General features: G+C 42.8%; 1 protein-coding gene across 3 annotated transcripts in view; it reads left to right on the plus strand.

The window, feature by feature from the left end:
* The window catches only part of LOC139922335 (cyclin-dependent kinase-like 5), a 29,422-nt gene extending 12,702 nt beyond the window's left edge, over window positions 1-16,720 (plus strand). The window contains exons 3-18 of one of the 3 annotated variants that reach the window (XM_078285688.1): window positions 4,577-4,622; window positions 4,880-5,016; window positions 5,142-5,262; window positions 6,007-6,066; window positions 7,119-7,209; window positions 7,365-7,554; window positions 9,490-9,570; window positions 10,501-10,667; window positions 10,786-11,827; window positions 12,547-12,648; window positions 13,105-13,210; window positions 13,851-13,974; window positions 14,215-14,317; window positions 14,617-14,739; window positions 15,979-16,146; window positions 16,256-16,720. In XM_078285688.1, the coding sequence (XP_078141814.1) occupies window positions 4,577-4,622; window positions 4,880-5,016; window positions 5,142-5,262; window positions 6,007-6,066; window positions 7,119-7,209; window positions 7,365-7,554; window positions 9,490-9,570; window positions 10,501-10,667; window positions 10,786-11,827; window positions 12,547-12,648; window positions 13,105-13,210; window positions 13,851-13,974; window positions 14,215-14,317; window positions 14,617-14,739; window positions 15,979-16,146; window positions 16,256-16,615 (3,021 nt within the window). In that variant the 3' untranslated portion in view covers window positions 16,616-16,720. Of the gene's footprint in view, window positions 1-4,576; window positions 4,623-4,879; window positions 5,017-5,141; window positions 5,263-6,006; window positions 6,067-7,118; window positions 7,210-7,364; window positions 7,555-9,489; window positions 9,571-10,500; window positions 10,668-10,785; window positions 11,828-12,546; window positions 12,649-13,104; window positions 13,211-13,850; window positions 13,975-14,214; window positions 14,333-14,616; window positions 14,740-15,978; window positions 16,147-16,255 lie in introns of all 3 variants that reach the window. The other 2 variants (XM_078285689.1, XM_078285690.1) reach the window with 2 other exon arrangements.
* The last annotated feature ends 638 nt before the right edge of the window (window positions 16,721-17,358 follow it).

Here is a 17,358-nt window from a genome sequence, read left to right on the forward strand (position 1 = left end):
TGGACAAATCTTGCCTTCATTTCTCTTGCTTTGACATCAAAATCACTGTCTTTATTACATATACGTTTTAGCCTTACAAACTGCCCATAGGGAATGTTGGCTAGCATTTCCTTAGGATGGTAACTTTGGGCATGTAAGATAACATTTCTGTCAGTTTCTTTTCGAAATATAGAGGTATCAAGTTCTCTACTCTCATTCACAGATATAAATAAATCCAAGAAGTGATTTTTCTCTTGACTATACTCTAGGGTAAGTATGATTAATGTAGTTACAAAAACCATGGAGTTCTTCCTCAGTAGATGTAAAACACAAAACCACATCATCAATAAATCTCTTATAGAACAAAATGTTCTTCAAAAAAGGATTATTGTTGAATATGTACCTTTTCTCCCACAGACCCATAAACAAATTAGCATAATTAGGAGCAAGGGGAGACCCCATGCTCATCCCCTGAGTCTGTAAATAGTAGTTCTTGTTAAACATGAAATAATTCAAACTCAAAATAAATTCAGTAAGAATCATTAAAAATTCAACCGGTAATTCCTCTTTTTGCAATTCTAAAAAATATTGCATGGCCTCAAGACCGCCTTCATGTGGAATGTTAGTATATAAACTTTCCACGTCAAAAGTTACCAAAAATGAACCCTTAGGTATTTTCACTTCTGACAATAATTTTAAGACATCACCAGTGTCTCCTACATAAGACGGTAAAGTTCTTACAATATCTTTAATGAAGTGATCAACAAACTTACTCAATGGTTCGGATAAAGAATTGTTCCCTGCAACAATAGGTCTTCCTGGAGGATTCACAAGTCTCTTATGAATCTTAGGAAGTAAATAGAATGTAGGGGTGACAGGATGCTCTATTTTTAAAAACTCATATTGAGCCTTTGTAATCCACTTCATCTCTAAGGTTCTATTTAAAATTCTATCTCTGTCAATGGTGAACTGTTCACTCGGGTTGTTAGGTAATAACTTATAAAAAGCATCATTACTCAATTGTCTCTCAGCCTCCGCAACATTGTTTTCCTTGTTTTATGTTTAGGTTGAGTTAGTTCCTCTGGCACCAAGGGAACACCCTGTTGGCTTTGCACGCAAAGTGTTGTTCATCATCCTAGAGATTCGCCAGGCTGTTATCAGGAAATTTCACAGCCAAGCAGTCCATGTTTGAGTTCCTTATGTGTACAGTGTAGATAGAGAAGAGCATGGGATTATTCGGCATTATTCATTTTATCATATCGCTTTCAGTGTAGAAGTCTGTGACGCGATTAATGCAGTTAATGCAGGGTTCAGTGTTGCAGTTTGTGACAGAGGTGTGGCTGCATGCACTTCAGACCAGATGAAAAACCTGAGAGCATCACATGCACGTAGGAATATGGCCTCTCAAGGTGTCTCAGTGTGTTGTGCAGCACAGTTACAGCTGCATTCTCTACTGACCAATTGTGCCTTGCTGGGATGACACAGGCAATGATAGCTTTAATCAAGACTGAACAATTCATAACCCATTTATTTGATGTCTTTTATGGTTTCCATTGGGTGATATTTGCAGTTCGAAGATTTATGTGTGAGTATCAGTAACGCATTCATATAAATGGGTGGATTTGGGTGGTTTGTAGCCTAATTATCTTTATTTGGTCAGCTGATTTAACCTAAAGACTTCTACACTTTAATCTCAAAATTTTATACAAAATAGACCACATTAGTTGTTTGCTAGATGTTCTGCATAATCTGGCATTCTTTTGGCTGGTCTAGCTTTTGCGTGGGCTCGCTCTGTCCTCTGCTGTCTTGGCTGTAGAGTCCATGGGGTGCCTGACCTGAAGAAGAACAGCATAGGTGCTCCGGTATGGACCACCCATGTGCTCACTCTGTGCTCCTCAGGTCGTGCGAGAGAGACAGTGTTTTCATAATGAATAATTTACATAGCTAGGTTTCTCTCCCACATAAATGAGCCTCCCCGTCCGTTGCTGCATGGGAATTCCTAAAGGGCTTAAAATAAAGTGTTACACAAAAAGGCCTTCAGCGGAGATGTACTTAACTGATGCCTCTGAACATGAGCATGCAGACTTAATAAACTGCAAAAATTATTATTATTATTATTATTATTATTATTATTATTGTTAGTTATATGCTTCTGTTTGCATGGTTTGGAACAAATGAGAAGAGATCTGTGTGAACATAGATGCTGTATTCTTTGTTTATTATACAGTCACAATGTTTCAGCTTTCAATATTTAACACTTAAAGTAGACTGACTGATCTAATGTGCTGTAAGTTGGAGGGAGAAATCCTAAGACCCTTCCCTTGACTCCTGAAGTGGTAAAGTCACCAGTTGGGTGGTTTTAGTTGGCATGGAGGTGGTGGTGGTGGTGGGGAGTTTTCAACTTGAAGACTCACTGTTGAGCGCTCAAAAACCGTTGAGTGCTTATTTATGTGGTCATAAAAATTCACTTTCGTGGGCTGCCTACCCTGGCAAACATTAGAATCAACCTCCTGAAGATATGTTATGGTCATTTTGTGCTATTGGACAGTAAAAATCTTATTTATTGCACCAATAATTAGGTTACAAGGAATTTAAATCTTTCAAGTGATGCTTGAGGTCTGTTATGTTACATCAGTACTACACAGATACAAACCTGTGGATAAACTGCTGGCTGTAAACAAGTACAGGTTCTGTTCAGATTCTTCTTCTATAAAAAAAAATATACGCCTACCTAATACCTACTTACACCTTCGTAGGTTTGAAAACAAACCTAAGCATAAGTAGACCTATTCTTTCTTTGTCATGTGTGGATAGCAATTATTTTGTGAGCCACGCAGAGACCATAAGGCTTGTCAGATGCAGATGCTACAATAGCTTTTGTTAGACCTATTGTTAGACGCAGGAACAAACAGATGCAATGACAGGAGTAATAATTATTTGACACACCTCATAACACTGGCATGACAACTTTGTTAAATCCAAACCTGTTTAACAGATCAATGTCCCTCATTATTTCAGTTTGTGTTTGTGTCTGAGGTTGTCTGCTTGGAGAGGAGCTACAGTGGTCCCATGTCAGACTACTTCAGTGCGGCGCTGCAGGGATTGACATCAGCGTGCTATCAAACTTACATAAGTACATACAGTTAGATGTACATACTGTTCCTCTCTCTGATGACTTTTGATCCTGGCAAATTGAAATGCCCTGTAGCTACTGATTGGGCCTTATTCCCTACGTTAGTGAATAAGATTTAGGCTAACAATAAACAAGTAATAGGTAATTTAATTGACACTCTTTTAATTTACACTCTTGTTTGCATCATCTCCCTTCGCTCAGGCTGGTTTGCGTGTGCTGAGTACTGTGACGATCATGATGTTGACCCTGCTGTGAGTCATCCTATATTCCTCTGTGCTGGGAGGAGGGCTCACTGTTCACTGTGATCCATGTTGCTCTGGCGTGATGCTGCCTGTGGCTTTCTGAGGGGGGGAAACTAGAGCACAGCTCTGAGCCATAGGCAGAAATACCAGGCCTATCTAGGACATGTAGAGAAACAGGGCTAGTGGTGGGATGTCTCTCACAGAGACCTCATGCAAGGATGATGAGAACGATCTCAGTAAAACAATGACTCAGTGGTGATTTTTCAACTTTTTCAGGTCATGATCTGTCTGAATTTCTTTGTTTACTCCTTATATTGTTGATTATTCCATGTCGTTCATCCCTGTAAACGTTTGTCGATGATTGTTTTTGCAGGATTTGTTATTGATAATCCATCCATTTTCCAGATGCTTTTTTTTTGCGCATTGATCCTAATCATCCCATGTGCATTGCTTTTTGCCAGTGAACCCTTCTACTGCTTTCATGGTAGTCTCTGTTAAGGGCTAGAGCATGTTGTAGTGCAAGTGCTTTAAGATGTTTCGACATGCGCAGTGAGTAGTCCACCAAATGGCATATAATTATCATTGCTATTATCATTATTATTGGTGGCTGAAAGCTTGCACACCATTATTGTTGCATTTCTTTATTTCTTTATTTGTTCAATGCCAAGTGGCGATATCTCAGAATCTGGTTGACCAAATGTTCTGAAACTTGGTGTATGTGTTTGTGTGTTTGTTTGAGGGCCAATTTTTATATGAAATAGTCCTGTCAAGTGTTGTCCTCAATTTGGGCTTTCGGATTCTATCCAAATCCTTTTTTTTTCACCTATGGCAAAAATGAATGGGATTTTTGGATCTGTGTGTGTGTGTTGTCAGTTTGTATGCATGTAAGTATGTAACTAGGTTACCATGTGTTTAGATTTGCACTTATATGTATGTTTGTATTTACTGATGCAACAGTTCATGTGCTTTCAGCTGGCCCACACAGTTTCATGTGAAACTGTGTCATCTAGGAATCATTATTATTAGTAGTAGTAGTAGTTATAGTGGTAGTAGTCGTAGTAGTAATATAGTAGTAGTAGCAGCGATAGTAGTACCGTTAGATGTGATTAGATGTGTTTTCATTCATCTCTGCTGTTGTGTTTGCCCACTGTCAGTGAGTACTGACAGCAACGCTGAAGAGCAGCACTGGTTTCTAATTAACTGCTCTCTGCTTTCATTGCAGGAGACAAATGAAATTGTGGCCATTAAGAAATTCAAGGACAGTGAAGGTAAGAGGTCGCTCTTCTCTGACAATGAAAACAAGACAGAACACACATGTAGTTTCTAACAACAGTTTGTCTTTTTATCGCAAGTGTCAAAACATGTACCATCTCAACTCCTGAACTTTCTCAGCACTCTATTCCTTATGTGTATTCTGTCTTAAGCTATTCTATTCTATTATATTCTAATCTATTCTATGTCACTCATATGTAATTCCATGTAATTTGTGTGTTCCTGATTTCCCCTCTCGCTCCCCTCCATGCAGAGAATGAGGAGGTTAAAGAGACGACGCTACGGGAGCTTAAGATGCTCCGCACCCTCAAGCAGGAGAACATTGTTGAGTTGAAGGAGGCCTTCCGCAGAAGAGGAAAGCTATATCTTGTCTTTGAGTATGTGGAGAAGGTAGGCCCACTGCAGAGCATTATATCATTCATATCAGCGATGTTCTGATTGCAGAAGCCAAGACTGTTAGCCAAGATAATTTCATAAAATTAACTGTATCTTCTGGTTGTGTTTTTCTCTTTTAGAACATGCTTGAGTTGCTTGAGGAGTTGCCCAATGGTGTGCCCTCTGAGAAAGTGCGCAGTTACATCTACCAGTTAATCAAAGCAATTCACTGGTGCCATAAGCATGACATTGTCCACAGGGGTAAAATCCATCTCTTTTTGCTTTTTAATAGAATAGGCAGTCCACTCATCTTAGTGTTTTTTTTACTTTATTAAGACAAATGGTAAGAAAGCAGAGAGGGAGACAGTGTAAGTGAGGCACAGGAGAGACGTTCTGGCCAGATTTGATCCTATCCTGGCAGGTGTTTTAACCACTACACCATCACTGGGCACCATCTGTGCTCACATTTGGCTAACAACGGGTTATCTCAACCAATTTTGTCACATTGTTTTACAGATTTGCAGTGTAAAGTGGAAATGCATGAGTCTGAATATTCCTCTGTGCTGAAATGATGGCTTGATTGGGTCTTCTGATCTACTGTAACTAACCATTCAATTATTCACAAGACGTGAGCTTTTGGCAAATCAGTGGCAACAGAGCAGAAAACCAGATGGCCCATGTGAGCTTTTGGCAAATTGATCGCAACAGAGCAGGAATCCAGATGGCCTGTGGTATATCCAGGCACACATATGACCGTGTTATGGGGGGATTTGATCTATTCATTATGGTTTGTCTTTACATTCTGTGGATTTTCACCAATAGAATTTGGTGTTTGGGATTCTTTGTCTGTTGTATTTTAATCAAATAAATCATTCACATATTTAATCTTTTCATTGAGACAGATGAACATGAGGCGCTAGAGCTGATAGTAGTGATGATGTAATGATGATGCCCCCTGCCAGCCAGTGTATTGTCTTACTCCCCGTCTGTGCTCTTCTACCTCAGATATAAAGCCAGAGAACCTCCTCATCAGCTCTGATGACGTCCTCAAGTTATGTGACTTCGGTGAGCAACTCTGTCCAATACTCCACACACTTAGAACTACAAGAGAGGTGGACAAACATCCATAGCTCTAATGCAAAAGGAATATATTCTATAGAGGCTCTACAGAGGCTTAAACTAATGTTTCAAGAGTGTAGGCAGTCTTCATCAAGCTATCTAAAGCTACCTCTTCTCGTTCTGAGTGTGCTGGTGTGCATACTTCCCCGATCTCCATGAATGAAATGTGTTGGAAAACAAGAGGCTAGTCAAGCTTTGATTCAATCTGGTAGTAATACCAGCACCAAAACAAAACGGGGGGAAGCGGCAAACATAGCATGGCTGACATCATGTGGGCAATCTGGAGTGAGAGACTGAAGACCTGCTGCTTGCTCTGTGTCAGAGAGAACAGACACAGGCCAAACACACTCTACATGGGCCACAAATTCAGAGGGTTACATTTGGGACTGTGTCTTTCTTCAGTTTTTGCACATGAGTTTTATTTTCAGTGCAGGAAGTTTTAATTTTGAATGTGAATTCATGCGGTTTTGAAAGATGCACAAACTGAAAATGAACGGCTCATGCAAACTGGGGTTTCTGGCTGTATTGGATGATGGCATGATGTCATTCATTGTGGGTTGTTATTTTTCCTCTTCCTCTTTCTTTTTCAATTAGCATGTAATCATGCAGAAATATGTTTTTGTAACTATACATTATGATAGATTTCTATATTTTCACATTAATAATGGTGGTTTGGAAGTATAAAAATAAACAGAACAATAATCCAAATAGTTAAAATCAGTATGAGAGGACATGTGTTAAACAAGATTCAGGAATAATGAGGCTACTTTTACCATTGCAATGCAATCCCAGCGTGCCTCATGATTTCTCCTCTGTCCTAGTCTATCTTCAGAATTCGGCTCTTACCTAACTCAACAACTTCATGACTTACACCTTTGACTCACTGCTGGAGCACAGAGAGGTGGCCAGCTGGAGTAATTTCTAGGTGTTTCAGTACATAGAGTATATCAAACAGCCCCTCATCTCACTATATTGCCTCCTCTGTCTTGTCCTGCCAGGCTTTGCACGTAATCTCTCTGAGGGGAATGATGCCAACTACACAGAGTATGTGGCCACTAGATGGTACCGCTCTCCAGAGCTCCTGCTTGGGTAAGTCGGTTCTTCTTTAGCCTTGTCCAGGAGCCCACAGCGGATGGCAAACTCGGTTACTATTCTGAACCCAACGTACTGGCATGTACTTTAGCAGTTATTCTTACACCTAGTCACTAATCACCAGCCGTCACCCCTTAAATCTCTGGTCCCAGGGCTCCTTATGGCAAGGCAGTGGACATGTGGTCAGTGGGCTGCATCCTCGGGGAGCTGAGTGACGGACAGCCTCTGTTCCCAGGAGAGAGCGAGATAGACCAGCTCTTTACCATCCAGAAAGTACTGGGACCCCTGCCACCAGAACAGATGAAGCTCTTCTATAACAACCCTCGCTTCCATGGGCTGCGGGTAACGTTAGGCCGCTCCGCGCCGCCACATCACTCCAAAGCCCCAACCTTCATTCTACTCTACTCTGTTCCTCTGCTCTTCTTCCATCCTTTCCTCTCTCTCTCTTCCCTGCTGCTCTTATTTCAGCTTCTTTACCTTTTTTTCCCATTGCTCTTCGACTTGATCTTTTTTCTTTTTTTTTTTCTTGTTCGCCATCTCTTTCTGCCTCCTCCTCTTTTCTCTTCCCTTATTTATTTTCTCTCCCTGCTCTGTCTCTGTGCTCTCTGCTTGTTTCTTTTCTGGCTGAGTTTGCTGTGCCGTGACTGATTGGATCACAATGACTCATCGTGTATCATGTATCCTGTGTGCTCTGTGAGGGAAGGCTTTGATAGTCTTCAGTGGCAGACTGGTGGTACAGCAGACCTGGGCCGCCCTTCCCTCTCTCTCCCAGCCCCACGCTTCAGTATCTGAAATAAGTAGTATGCAAACTGCCCTTCTCTGAATCCCTGACAGTGAATGTCCACCGATAATGCCCCTGCTGCTTGACAATGCTACGCTTCAAAATTTCAGACGCTCGTGGGTGTGGAAATGGGTGTAGGCAAATTCAGTGGTACAGGGCCTATTAATAAATACATTCTCGATTGACTGCTAGTTATCTTATGAAGTTGTTTTTCTGAAATGCTCTCTCTGGTACGACAGGCGGAAGGGGATGCTTCATGAAAAGACATCAATCAAACATCTGACATTCTATTTGTTAACACTCGTTCCAGAAAAATGGGAAAAAATTGCATAAAGTAGACTTTAGTAGAACCCACAATCCTCCACAATCCGCCACAATATTTCGCTGGTCAGTGGACATTTACTCTTAAGCCCCTCTTGCACGGTCAACTAACAAAGGAGCAGTAATGTGACCATGGGACCAGCACTGAAATGACAATTGTGTTGCTAGGAACATCCAAGCTGTTTTTATTGAAATATCAATCCAACAGAACAAAAAGAAACCACAAGGCACTTGTGAGTGAACACAGAGTGTTTGATCTTTGCTTTATCAAGTTGGCCAGCCACTGTATGCTTTCTGTAACACTTGAAACCTTGTGATATAAACAGGTCCTGGACCTCTTTAAAGCAAACAATCTGAGGCACTGAGCTAGATTAACAATAGTCACTAATCTTTCCTAAAAGAAAATAGTATTAAAAACAAGGGATGAAATGGGCAGATTGGATGTAGAGCGCCTGAAATGCAACAGTGCTTTTAGTTAACAGTGTTTTCAAACCTAATTTCAGGAGCAGTAGCTTGTGAGGGCTAGCATCAGAAGAAACTACAATTTAAAAAGACTAAAGCAGTGGTTCACAGTCTTGGCACTCTGTGGGCATACATAAACTTTACAAGAGCATCGTCAGATTTACGTGATAGAAATATTCCCAATATACATGACTTGCAACAAAAACAAAATGATTACGTTCGTGCTCAACACCCATCTGATTTGTAAGGAAGTGACATCTCTAACCGCACTGGCTGCTCATCCCCAACAGCATTCAGGCTGTTAATTGTGTTGCATTACATCAGCTGAATTACAATGTACATTCCACAGAACTTCAGTAAATACTCACATCCTGTCCGACGCTGGCTCATGCACTGACAGTACACTTGGCTGATATGCTGGTCTTCCTACAAAAATGATGATCATTTGAATCAACTAAAGTGCATACATAAATCACAGTAGCATACCAATAATGGATATTTACAGTTCTGCACATGAAGCACATGAGCCATGAGCGTTCCTGTAAGCTAGATAACAGAAAAGGTGCATGTTTTTTTTAGTAGTTTATTCTTTTAGCACTTGGAGGCAGACTACATGCCTGACGTTAAACTCCCCACCTGAAACACCAGAACAGATTTATCGTTACACTGGCTACATTTCTTACAATGCTATTTTGTGCTGTCTTTTGTTTTAGTTCCCTGCTGTGAACCACCCCCAAACCCTGGAGCGCAGATACCTGGGGATCGTCAGCGGAGCCCTGCTGGACCTGCTGAAGGTACGGATCACAGGTCTAACAAAGCTCTCTGGCTGCTGCTCTGCTGAGGGAGTGTTTTATTTTTATTTTTTACATTCATGAAAGCGTGCTCTGTGCGGCCAGGAAACAAAACCCAAATTTATCAGAAAAATAGAGGTCTGGTCATTGCATCATTGTCTTAGTGAGTGTTTACCTCGTGACTGCATGATGCCTCTTTCATGCTTCAGTATCTCTCAGCTCATATCCTGGTTCCAGCACTGCTGTTATTGCTGTGTCTGCACTGTAAACAGGAGCTCCATGTCAAGCATGTGGGCTGTGCCTGTGCACTTGTGCTTTTCCCGGTAGATAATGACTCATTCCTAACATAATACCATCCCAGGACTGACTTAAGCAAGGAAGAGCATCTCCTTTTATTACTAATACTAATGAAGCCTACCTTGAGCTGAACCTTTATTTGCTAGAGTTGCAGTTAAATATGTTGTTGCAGGCATAATTGCTAATGCAAAGTTGCATGGCTCATAAATAGTAATTGTCTGTATCATTAGCTCCGTTGTTGTCCTCCTCCAACAGTATCGGGGTCACTCTGAGAAAAGTCAGTACCACTGTATATTTTAGTTGTGTGGGAAAGAAGCTTCATTGAGAGTTCAGAAAGTACCTCCAGTTTACAGGTTTTACTTTGAATGCACACAAGATTCAGGTTTCAGTAATAGTTTTATGCAAAAGTATATATATTATTACAGATATTTATTTAAGAAAGAAAAAAGAAAATGTCACAGTAAGTGTTTTTCACATCACTGTTTAGCTAATGTGGGACACAATTAAATTTTGCAGCCTGACTTTTATGATAATGGAGATGACTCATAATAGCATGACTGTTTAGTTTGTTTGCGAGGTCTGGGTGTTCAGTGTGTCCTGAGGACTCATAGGTCTCCCCGTGTGTTTCTGCATCAGAACTTGCTGTTGCTGAGCCCAACAGAACGCTTTCTGACAGAGCAGAGCCTGAACCACCACGCCTTCCAGACCCAGCGGCTGGTGGAGCGTCCCGGCCCACCCACGCCTACACCTGTACGCTCTTCCAAGAGAAAACCTCACCATGGAGACAACACCACCCCCAGCAGGTCAGCAGTGCACACTAAAGCAAGTTTATGCTTGGCAGCATCTCCCTATTGTTTGCAGGTTATATGGCATCCAGTTGATGCTGTCCTGTCTCTCTGTCTGTCTTCTGCTCTCGGTCAGGAGCCATGGGGGAAAGAGCTCAGGACACCACCGCTCCAGCAGCAGAGACTGCTCCAGCCTGCCTCGGCATGAAGACCTCCACCCCAGCAACGACGGCTTTCTCAACGGCAACATGCCTACTGCGGTCAACCTCAGTCCCACCCTGCATCCTAAGAACTACCAGCCGCAGATCTTCAACCACTCGACCTCATGCAGCATGGACCTGGCCAGCAGCAACCTGCCCCATCTGCTCAGCCCCGGTGAATCCAAGAACAAGGGGGAATTTGACGTGAACCTGGGGTCCAAGGTTTCTGACGGCCCCGGAGCCAAGTACCTCAAATCCAACTTCCGCTCACAGCAGAACCGCCATTCTTTTGTGGAGGGGAAGACCAACACGCTTCAATCGGGGGACAAACACAGTCGACACAGCTATATGGAGTCCCATGGTTCCACGCCCTCCTCCAAGTTCGCCTACCTGAACTTGTCCAAGAGCCACGGCACGCTCAGTGACGCCAAGTCAGTAGGGAACCTGAATGAGGTGCACCTATTGGCTGACGAGCCCTCGTCTCGCTACTTTCCCTCCAGTTGCCTTGACCTCACGGCCCCGAGCAGCCCGTCAACACGCCGCGTGGACAGGCTCGGCCACAGCGCGGTCGGCCGGGGAAGCATGCGCTCAGAGAGAGAGAGCAACACCCTCGACTCGTCCTACCGGCGCTCCTCCTCGCGCCACAAGGCCTCCGAGGGCGACAAGTCCCCAGACGCCCTGGACCCCGGGGAGAGCGGTGTGGGAGGCAGCCACGCTCACTCTCTGTCTGCCCCGCACGAAGCTCTGGCTTACGGCCAGGGATACACCAGCCCCTTCTCCTCCCAACAGCGGCCGCACCGCCACTCCATGTACGTGCGGAGGGACCATCAGCGGACGCACGGGGCGGACGAGGGACTGTCAGTGGGGCAGGGCATTCCCACCAGAGCCAGCAGCCTCCAGCTCCTCTCGCCACAGCTGCAGCACCGCACCCTGCCCCGCCACTCGGGGGGCTCCTCCAGAGAAGAGGACATGAGCAGGGTCAGTCATCAGCCCACACCAAACTTCTCCAGTCCCACCCCCCCAAAAGAAATCCTAAGCCTAGAGGATCTATTGGTAACAAATGCTGGTTTATGCCAGGTTATATTGGAAAACTCTATTTTAGTCACAAGTAGTCAAGAGTTATTACTTACTGACTTACTTACTGGCTTTATTGTCTACATAGGGAACATTTTTTGCAACCACAACAGGTTATAGTAACAAACAGTATCAAAAGAACACAGTAGTAAAAGTGAAAAATGCACACTAGAGTATCAAAATGCACACTACAGTATCCAAAAACGCACATCACAATATCACAATATCAGAGCAGACACATTGCAAGTTAGACAGTACTCTCTCTGCCCCAGACCAGCTGGGCCGAGTCGATGAAGGTTATAGAGAGCATGTAATGTGATAATATTACTTAAAGCATTCATTTGTTGAGAATGTCTATATTTGATCTATATTTTCATCCAATTCTTGGTAGTCCATTCCCCAGGTTTGTAAAAGCCAGGTTTAACATAACTGCAGCACTCACCCTATAGATGCTGCTTAGTGTCGGAGTGTGGCCTTCGCTTTAGGATATACAGTGAATCATATTACCTGTATATATTTATATATATACACATATAGTATATATATTGTGTGTGTGTATCTGTGTATATGTGTGTGCTGTGATGTCAAGCTCACTCCATGCTTCATCATCTTTCCATCAACAGAGCGAACAGGCACCCACTGAGGTCACCCACAGCAGACCCCCAATAAGGGACTCCACGCGGGACAACACCGCGTCTTTTCACATACAGCGGCAAAAAAGCGAGGTCCGATATTCTGCCTGCACCCACCATTCCCCACCCACATTCAGTCTCCCGAGAGTGCGGATGTGGGTGGTTACTGCTGTCATGAACTGCTCTCTCTGTCTCTGTGCATCAGATGCCTCTTCATTTTCTCTGTGTGCTCTGCTTCCCTCTAATGTGACTACTTATGATAGCACAGTCAAGCTTGTCAGTGCAGGACATTTTGATTTTAGTCTGGAATACATACCTGTGATAGCTGAATGCTACAGACAGTAATAATGACCACTTGGAAATGACGGATGTTGTTCATATACAAATTTTGTCAACATGGCAATTTTGTTTCTTACCGTTTCTTCCCCTGTTGTTTCCTGGATGTTATTTTGAATCAAGTTAAAAAAAAATATCCGCTCAGATAGTGAGGAATGCCTAGCAGCCTCTGCCTCTGACTTTTACGTGATCAGTTCTTCTGTTGTGACCCAGGTTGGAATATATCATGACCAGCAAACAGAGGATGGGGGCTCTTCCAAAGAGAACCGCAACATCTACAGCGAGTCGATGCCTAGGAGGGTGGGCAGCTTCTACAGAGGTTGGTTCAGTTAGTCATGCCTTTTATCCACAACGCTGTCGTCACGGTGCTGTGGGCATCAAGATGCAAATTTCAGTCAGTCAGTCAGGCATCAGACTCTTCGCTCGTCTGTATCTGCACGCTGTCAAACTTCATTACAGTTTACAGCACTTGAGAAAATCATTTTCTGCAAATCGTATCTGCTGCTTATTGAGCAGTATCTACTTAATGAAGGGAAGTTGAAGTTCCATTATTGTGAAATTTATCCATAACCATAACTCTTCACACCTTAGCTGCAAATTTTCACATAACTCTCACAATCCTCTCCTCACATTCAGAAAGATCTGCCATCTGTCTTTTATTACTCATGTCAACATCTGAGGAAATTCTCCATTATTTTTAGTGGATGTATACTATTGAAAATACATCATCTTACATACTGTATGTCTTATCTACCAAAAGGTAGGACCTTTTTGTCACAATTCACAGTCCTGTCTGACATGGATTATGGCTGATAGTTACACTTTAATGATGTGTTTTGAAGTTGTTTTAGCTAGCTAGGTGTCACCTGCAAAACCACAACTGCACAGTGGGACTGTACACACTTGTTTTCTCCATGTATCAAAAGGTGAATGAACTAATCAGTTGTGTTTTGTAACAGTCCCTTCTCCCCGGCCAGACAACTCCTTCCATGACAGCAGGGGTCAGAGCCGGGGCTCTGGCCTGGCAGCGGATGGCAGCACTTTGACTAATCATTCCAAACGTCAACCAGCCTTTGACCCTTGGTAAATACTGAATATCTTGTTACCATAGCAAAACTAATTTCACAGATAATATCCTTCCTAACCCAGGTGACCTTGACAGCACTAATTTGTTCATTGTCCATTTGCTCTGTGACACAATTAAGTGGCACATTAAATGGCATGCTGGCTTTAACAGAAATTGACAGATCTTATTGAGAGTTGTAAACTACCATACATTGTTACTTGGATCAACCTGCTCAGTGTCCTTTGTTTTGCCCCAAGGACTGGCCCAGAGACTGTAGTTTTGAACCCTGAGCCATCCAAAGAAAAGGAGAAGCAGGGTTTCTTCAGAGCAATAAAGAAGAAAAAGAAAAAATCTCAAATGGTGGGTTCAATGTCAGTAATTCTCAATGACACATTTCTAATGCCACCTTCTTAATGTAGTTCTGTAGAGGACATGAGTCATGTCTGGATGCAGTGTTTCATTTATATGTGGATTGATGTCAATACTGCGTGAAGCTGTCTACATATCTCTTCCTCTGTTTTTGCAACGTTTTATGTCTTGCACTTACTTGTACCTGTACAGAGAGATAAAATCCTTTGTTGTTGTTGTTGTTGTTGTTGTTGTTGACACGTGCGTCATGTTTTTCTGTTCCACTGGAGTCATGTGCCTCTATATTGCAGATGGAAGTCCCTGACGGAAGGCCTCCCATCATCAAGAAATGTCTTTTCCCTCTGTTTAACCCAAAGAATAACATAAAGCATAGTTCCTCTGTGCGAGTCCTCCCTGTAGTGTCCTCTCCCATGGTACAGCGCTGTTTTACAGTATCCTACTCACCTCCTAACTCCATCTGACCCATCTGACATTGCATGCATTAACAACATTAATCAAACCTACTTTATTGTTTTCTTCAAAGCTTGTTTTCAAAGGTGTTATTTGATAATAATTATATGGTAAATATGGTGAAATGTGGTTCATTCATGTAGCGAATGCAAACATAAACCAGCCAGATCCATCTAGGTATCACTATAAGTCTTAACCTATATGGAAAATAGAGCTACAATTAACAATGTATTATGATGTGCCTATTATGAATATTTACATAATAGACAATTTAGTGCAGCTGGCTTCTTACGCTTAAAAATTTCAAGTTCCATTTGGAAAACTGTTCACAAAACTGTTTATAACTAAACTCATGGATCTGGTGGGTTATTTTGTGATCACATTGTTGGTCTATGGGATTCTGATCAATTACCACTGATTCCAGCCACATATCTAACAGCATGTCTCAGATTATGAGTTGAGGAAGAAAGACAGAGGGCTCAGGCTCAGGCTAAGCACATGAGGTTTTGGTCAGGAGTGCAAGGAGAGTCTGGTTTGCATGGTTACACTGGAGCTGAGTCTAATGCTTACCAACATCACACAGATGCACGCGATCGACTTCTCTGCCCCTAAAAGCATTCCTCAGCCCTGCGGAGAGAGACATGGAAGAGCACTATGACTTAATTATAGAGCATAGATCAGTAACCCTCACACTTACATGAAGTACCACTTGGCAAAATAATTGCTAAATACAACAGCAGCCACATTTTCATATTTGATTTTCCACTCAGGATTTCAAGCCACTTTTCATTCACTATCACCCCAGTGGCAATAATGGCTTTGTGTGAAACAGGTTTTTGAGACTCTTCCATTCAGATTTCTTTTCTATTTGTATGCGACTGTTTGCTTGGATAGTAAGAGAGGGGCTGCTGGTGACAGAGCCCAAGTACATGTAATCTGGCCAGAAGGAATCAGACGATGACTTGATGGAAAATAGTGTCGGCTGCACCAACAGTAGAAAATACTGAGCCTTTAGACACATCATTGATTGTATAAATGTCTATAATCACCAAAAGAGCCAATACGATATAAAAGAGGGGGTTGTGTCTCCTCCTCCTGTCCTCTCCCTTGGGTCGGGGAACGCTTAGGGGTGCTTGCTCTAGATGCATGTTAGGTTGTAAGTGTTGGCAGGTTAAGTGATACCTGCTCCCTCTGTGTGACAGGTTGCTAGTGAGGGGGTGGATGCAGTCATCCAGAAATCCTCCAGGTCCTCTGGGCACCAGAGCAGCCGCCACAGGGGCCGGGACAAGAGCCGGGACCGGGAGCAGGAGCGAGACAGAGACAGGGACAAGGACTGGCCACCTGAGAAACTGTCGGACACACACTCTCCGGTACTTCTCAAAGAATGCTTAGAGTTATTGCTTTAAATATGTTAGCCATCCATTTCATTCAGGTTAGATAATGTGTTGATCCTGTGTAATGTGTCATGACCCTTTTCAGAGTCAGCCACTGAAGTCTCTGCGCAAGCTCCTGCACCTTTCGTCCTCGTCCTCCAACCAAACGGCCCCGTCCGACATGCGCTTCCAGCCCCTGCCCAACCCAGCCTCCGCTAAAGGTGGTTTCAGTGAAAGTCGGGGTCACTCAGGAGTCAGCACCCCCCAGCTGAAGAGCCGACAGACAGCCTACCCGCTCCCCGGACAGCTGGAGTCCAGCTGGCACACGTCGGCCCTGGGCCGCGCCGAGGGCAACCCCTACCCAGAGCAAATGAGCATCAAGGGAGGCCAAAACGGGCACGGCTTCGGACGCCCTTCCCGATCTCGAATGCCAAACCTGAACGACCTGAAAGAGACGGCTCTGTAATCTCTCTCGCCCCCCCTCCAGCTCTCAGATCCACTTCAAACCCCTCTGTTTCCCCTCTGTTTCCCGTCTGTTGCTCATATGCTTCTACACCTCTCACATAACAGTACAGCCATTGAATACACACACACACACACACACACACACACACACACAAACGCTCATACACAGTTACCAAACCCTTCAGTTTTAAACACTGCTTGCAAATAGGCCGAAAGCATAGGTCTTTTCATGTCTTAATTTTTTAAAGCTTCCATGTTTGATAGACTTTATAGTATTACCTATGTAATTCTGATTATAATTTTATTATAAAGTAAATATATTACAAATTAAATACATATATGGATAGCTAAGGTGTAGATTTTAAGTGTAAGTATTTTTGTTTCTATTCAATAGAAATATAGTACATTTTACTGCGTAGTATTTCCTTAAGATTATCTAAAGCAGTCTGAACAAATGAGATTTTATCAATTGTTGCAATAGATTGGTAATGTCAGTAACTTTGCATTGTGTTCATCCCACCCAGGATTGCAACTCTTCGGTCCAGGCAGTCTTAACTTTGGATGTGTTCTGTCATACTGGTTAGAGATGCTCAAATGTGCATTACACCAACCACAGGTTCATTTCAGTCCTTTTTTTTGAAAACATAGCTATAGTAAAGTTTGGCACTGACAGTCTAAAAAGCCTAGATTTGCTAGTTCTTTTTTTTAGGATATATAGGTTTTTATGTCATATTGAAATGCAGC

The sequence above is a fragment of the Centroberyx gerrardi genome, chromosome 9 (genome assembly GCF_048128805.1).
Source record: "Centroberyx gerrardi isolate f3 chromosome 9, fCenGer3.hap1.cur.20231027, whole genome shotgun sequence".
NCBI classification, from domain to species: domain Eukaryota; kingdom Metazoa; phylum Chordata; class Actinopteri; order Beryciformes; family Berycidae; genus Centroberyx; species Centroberyx gerrardi.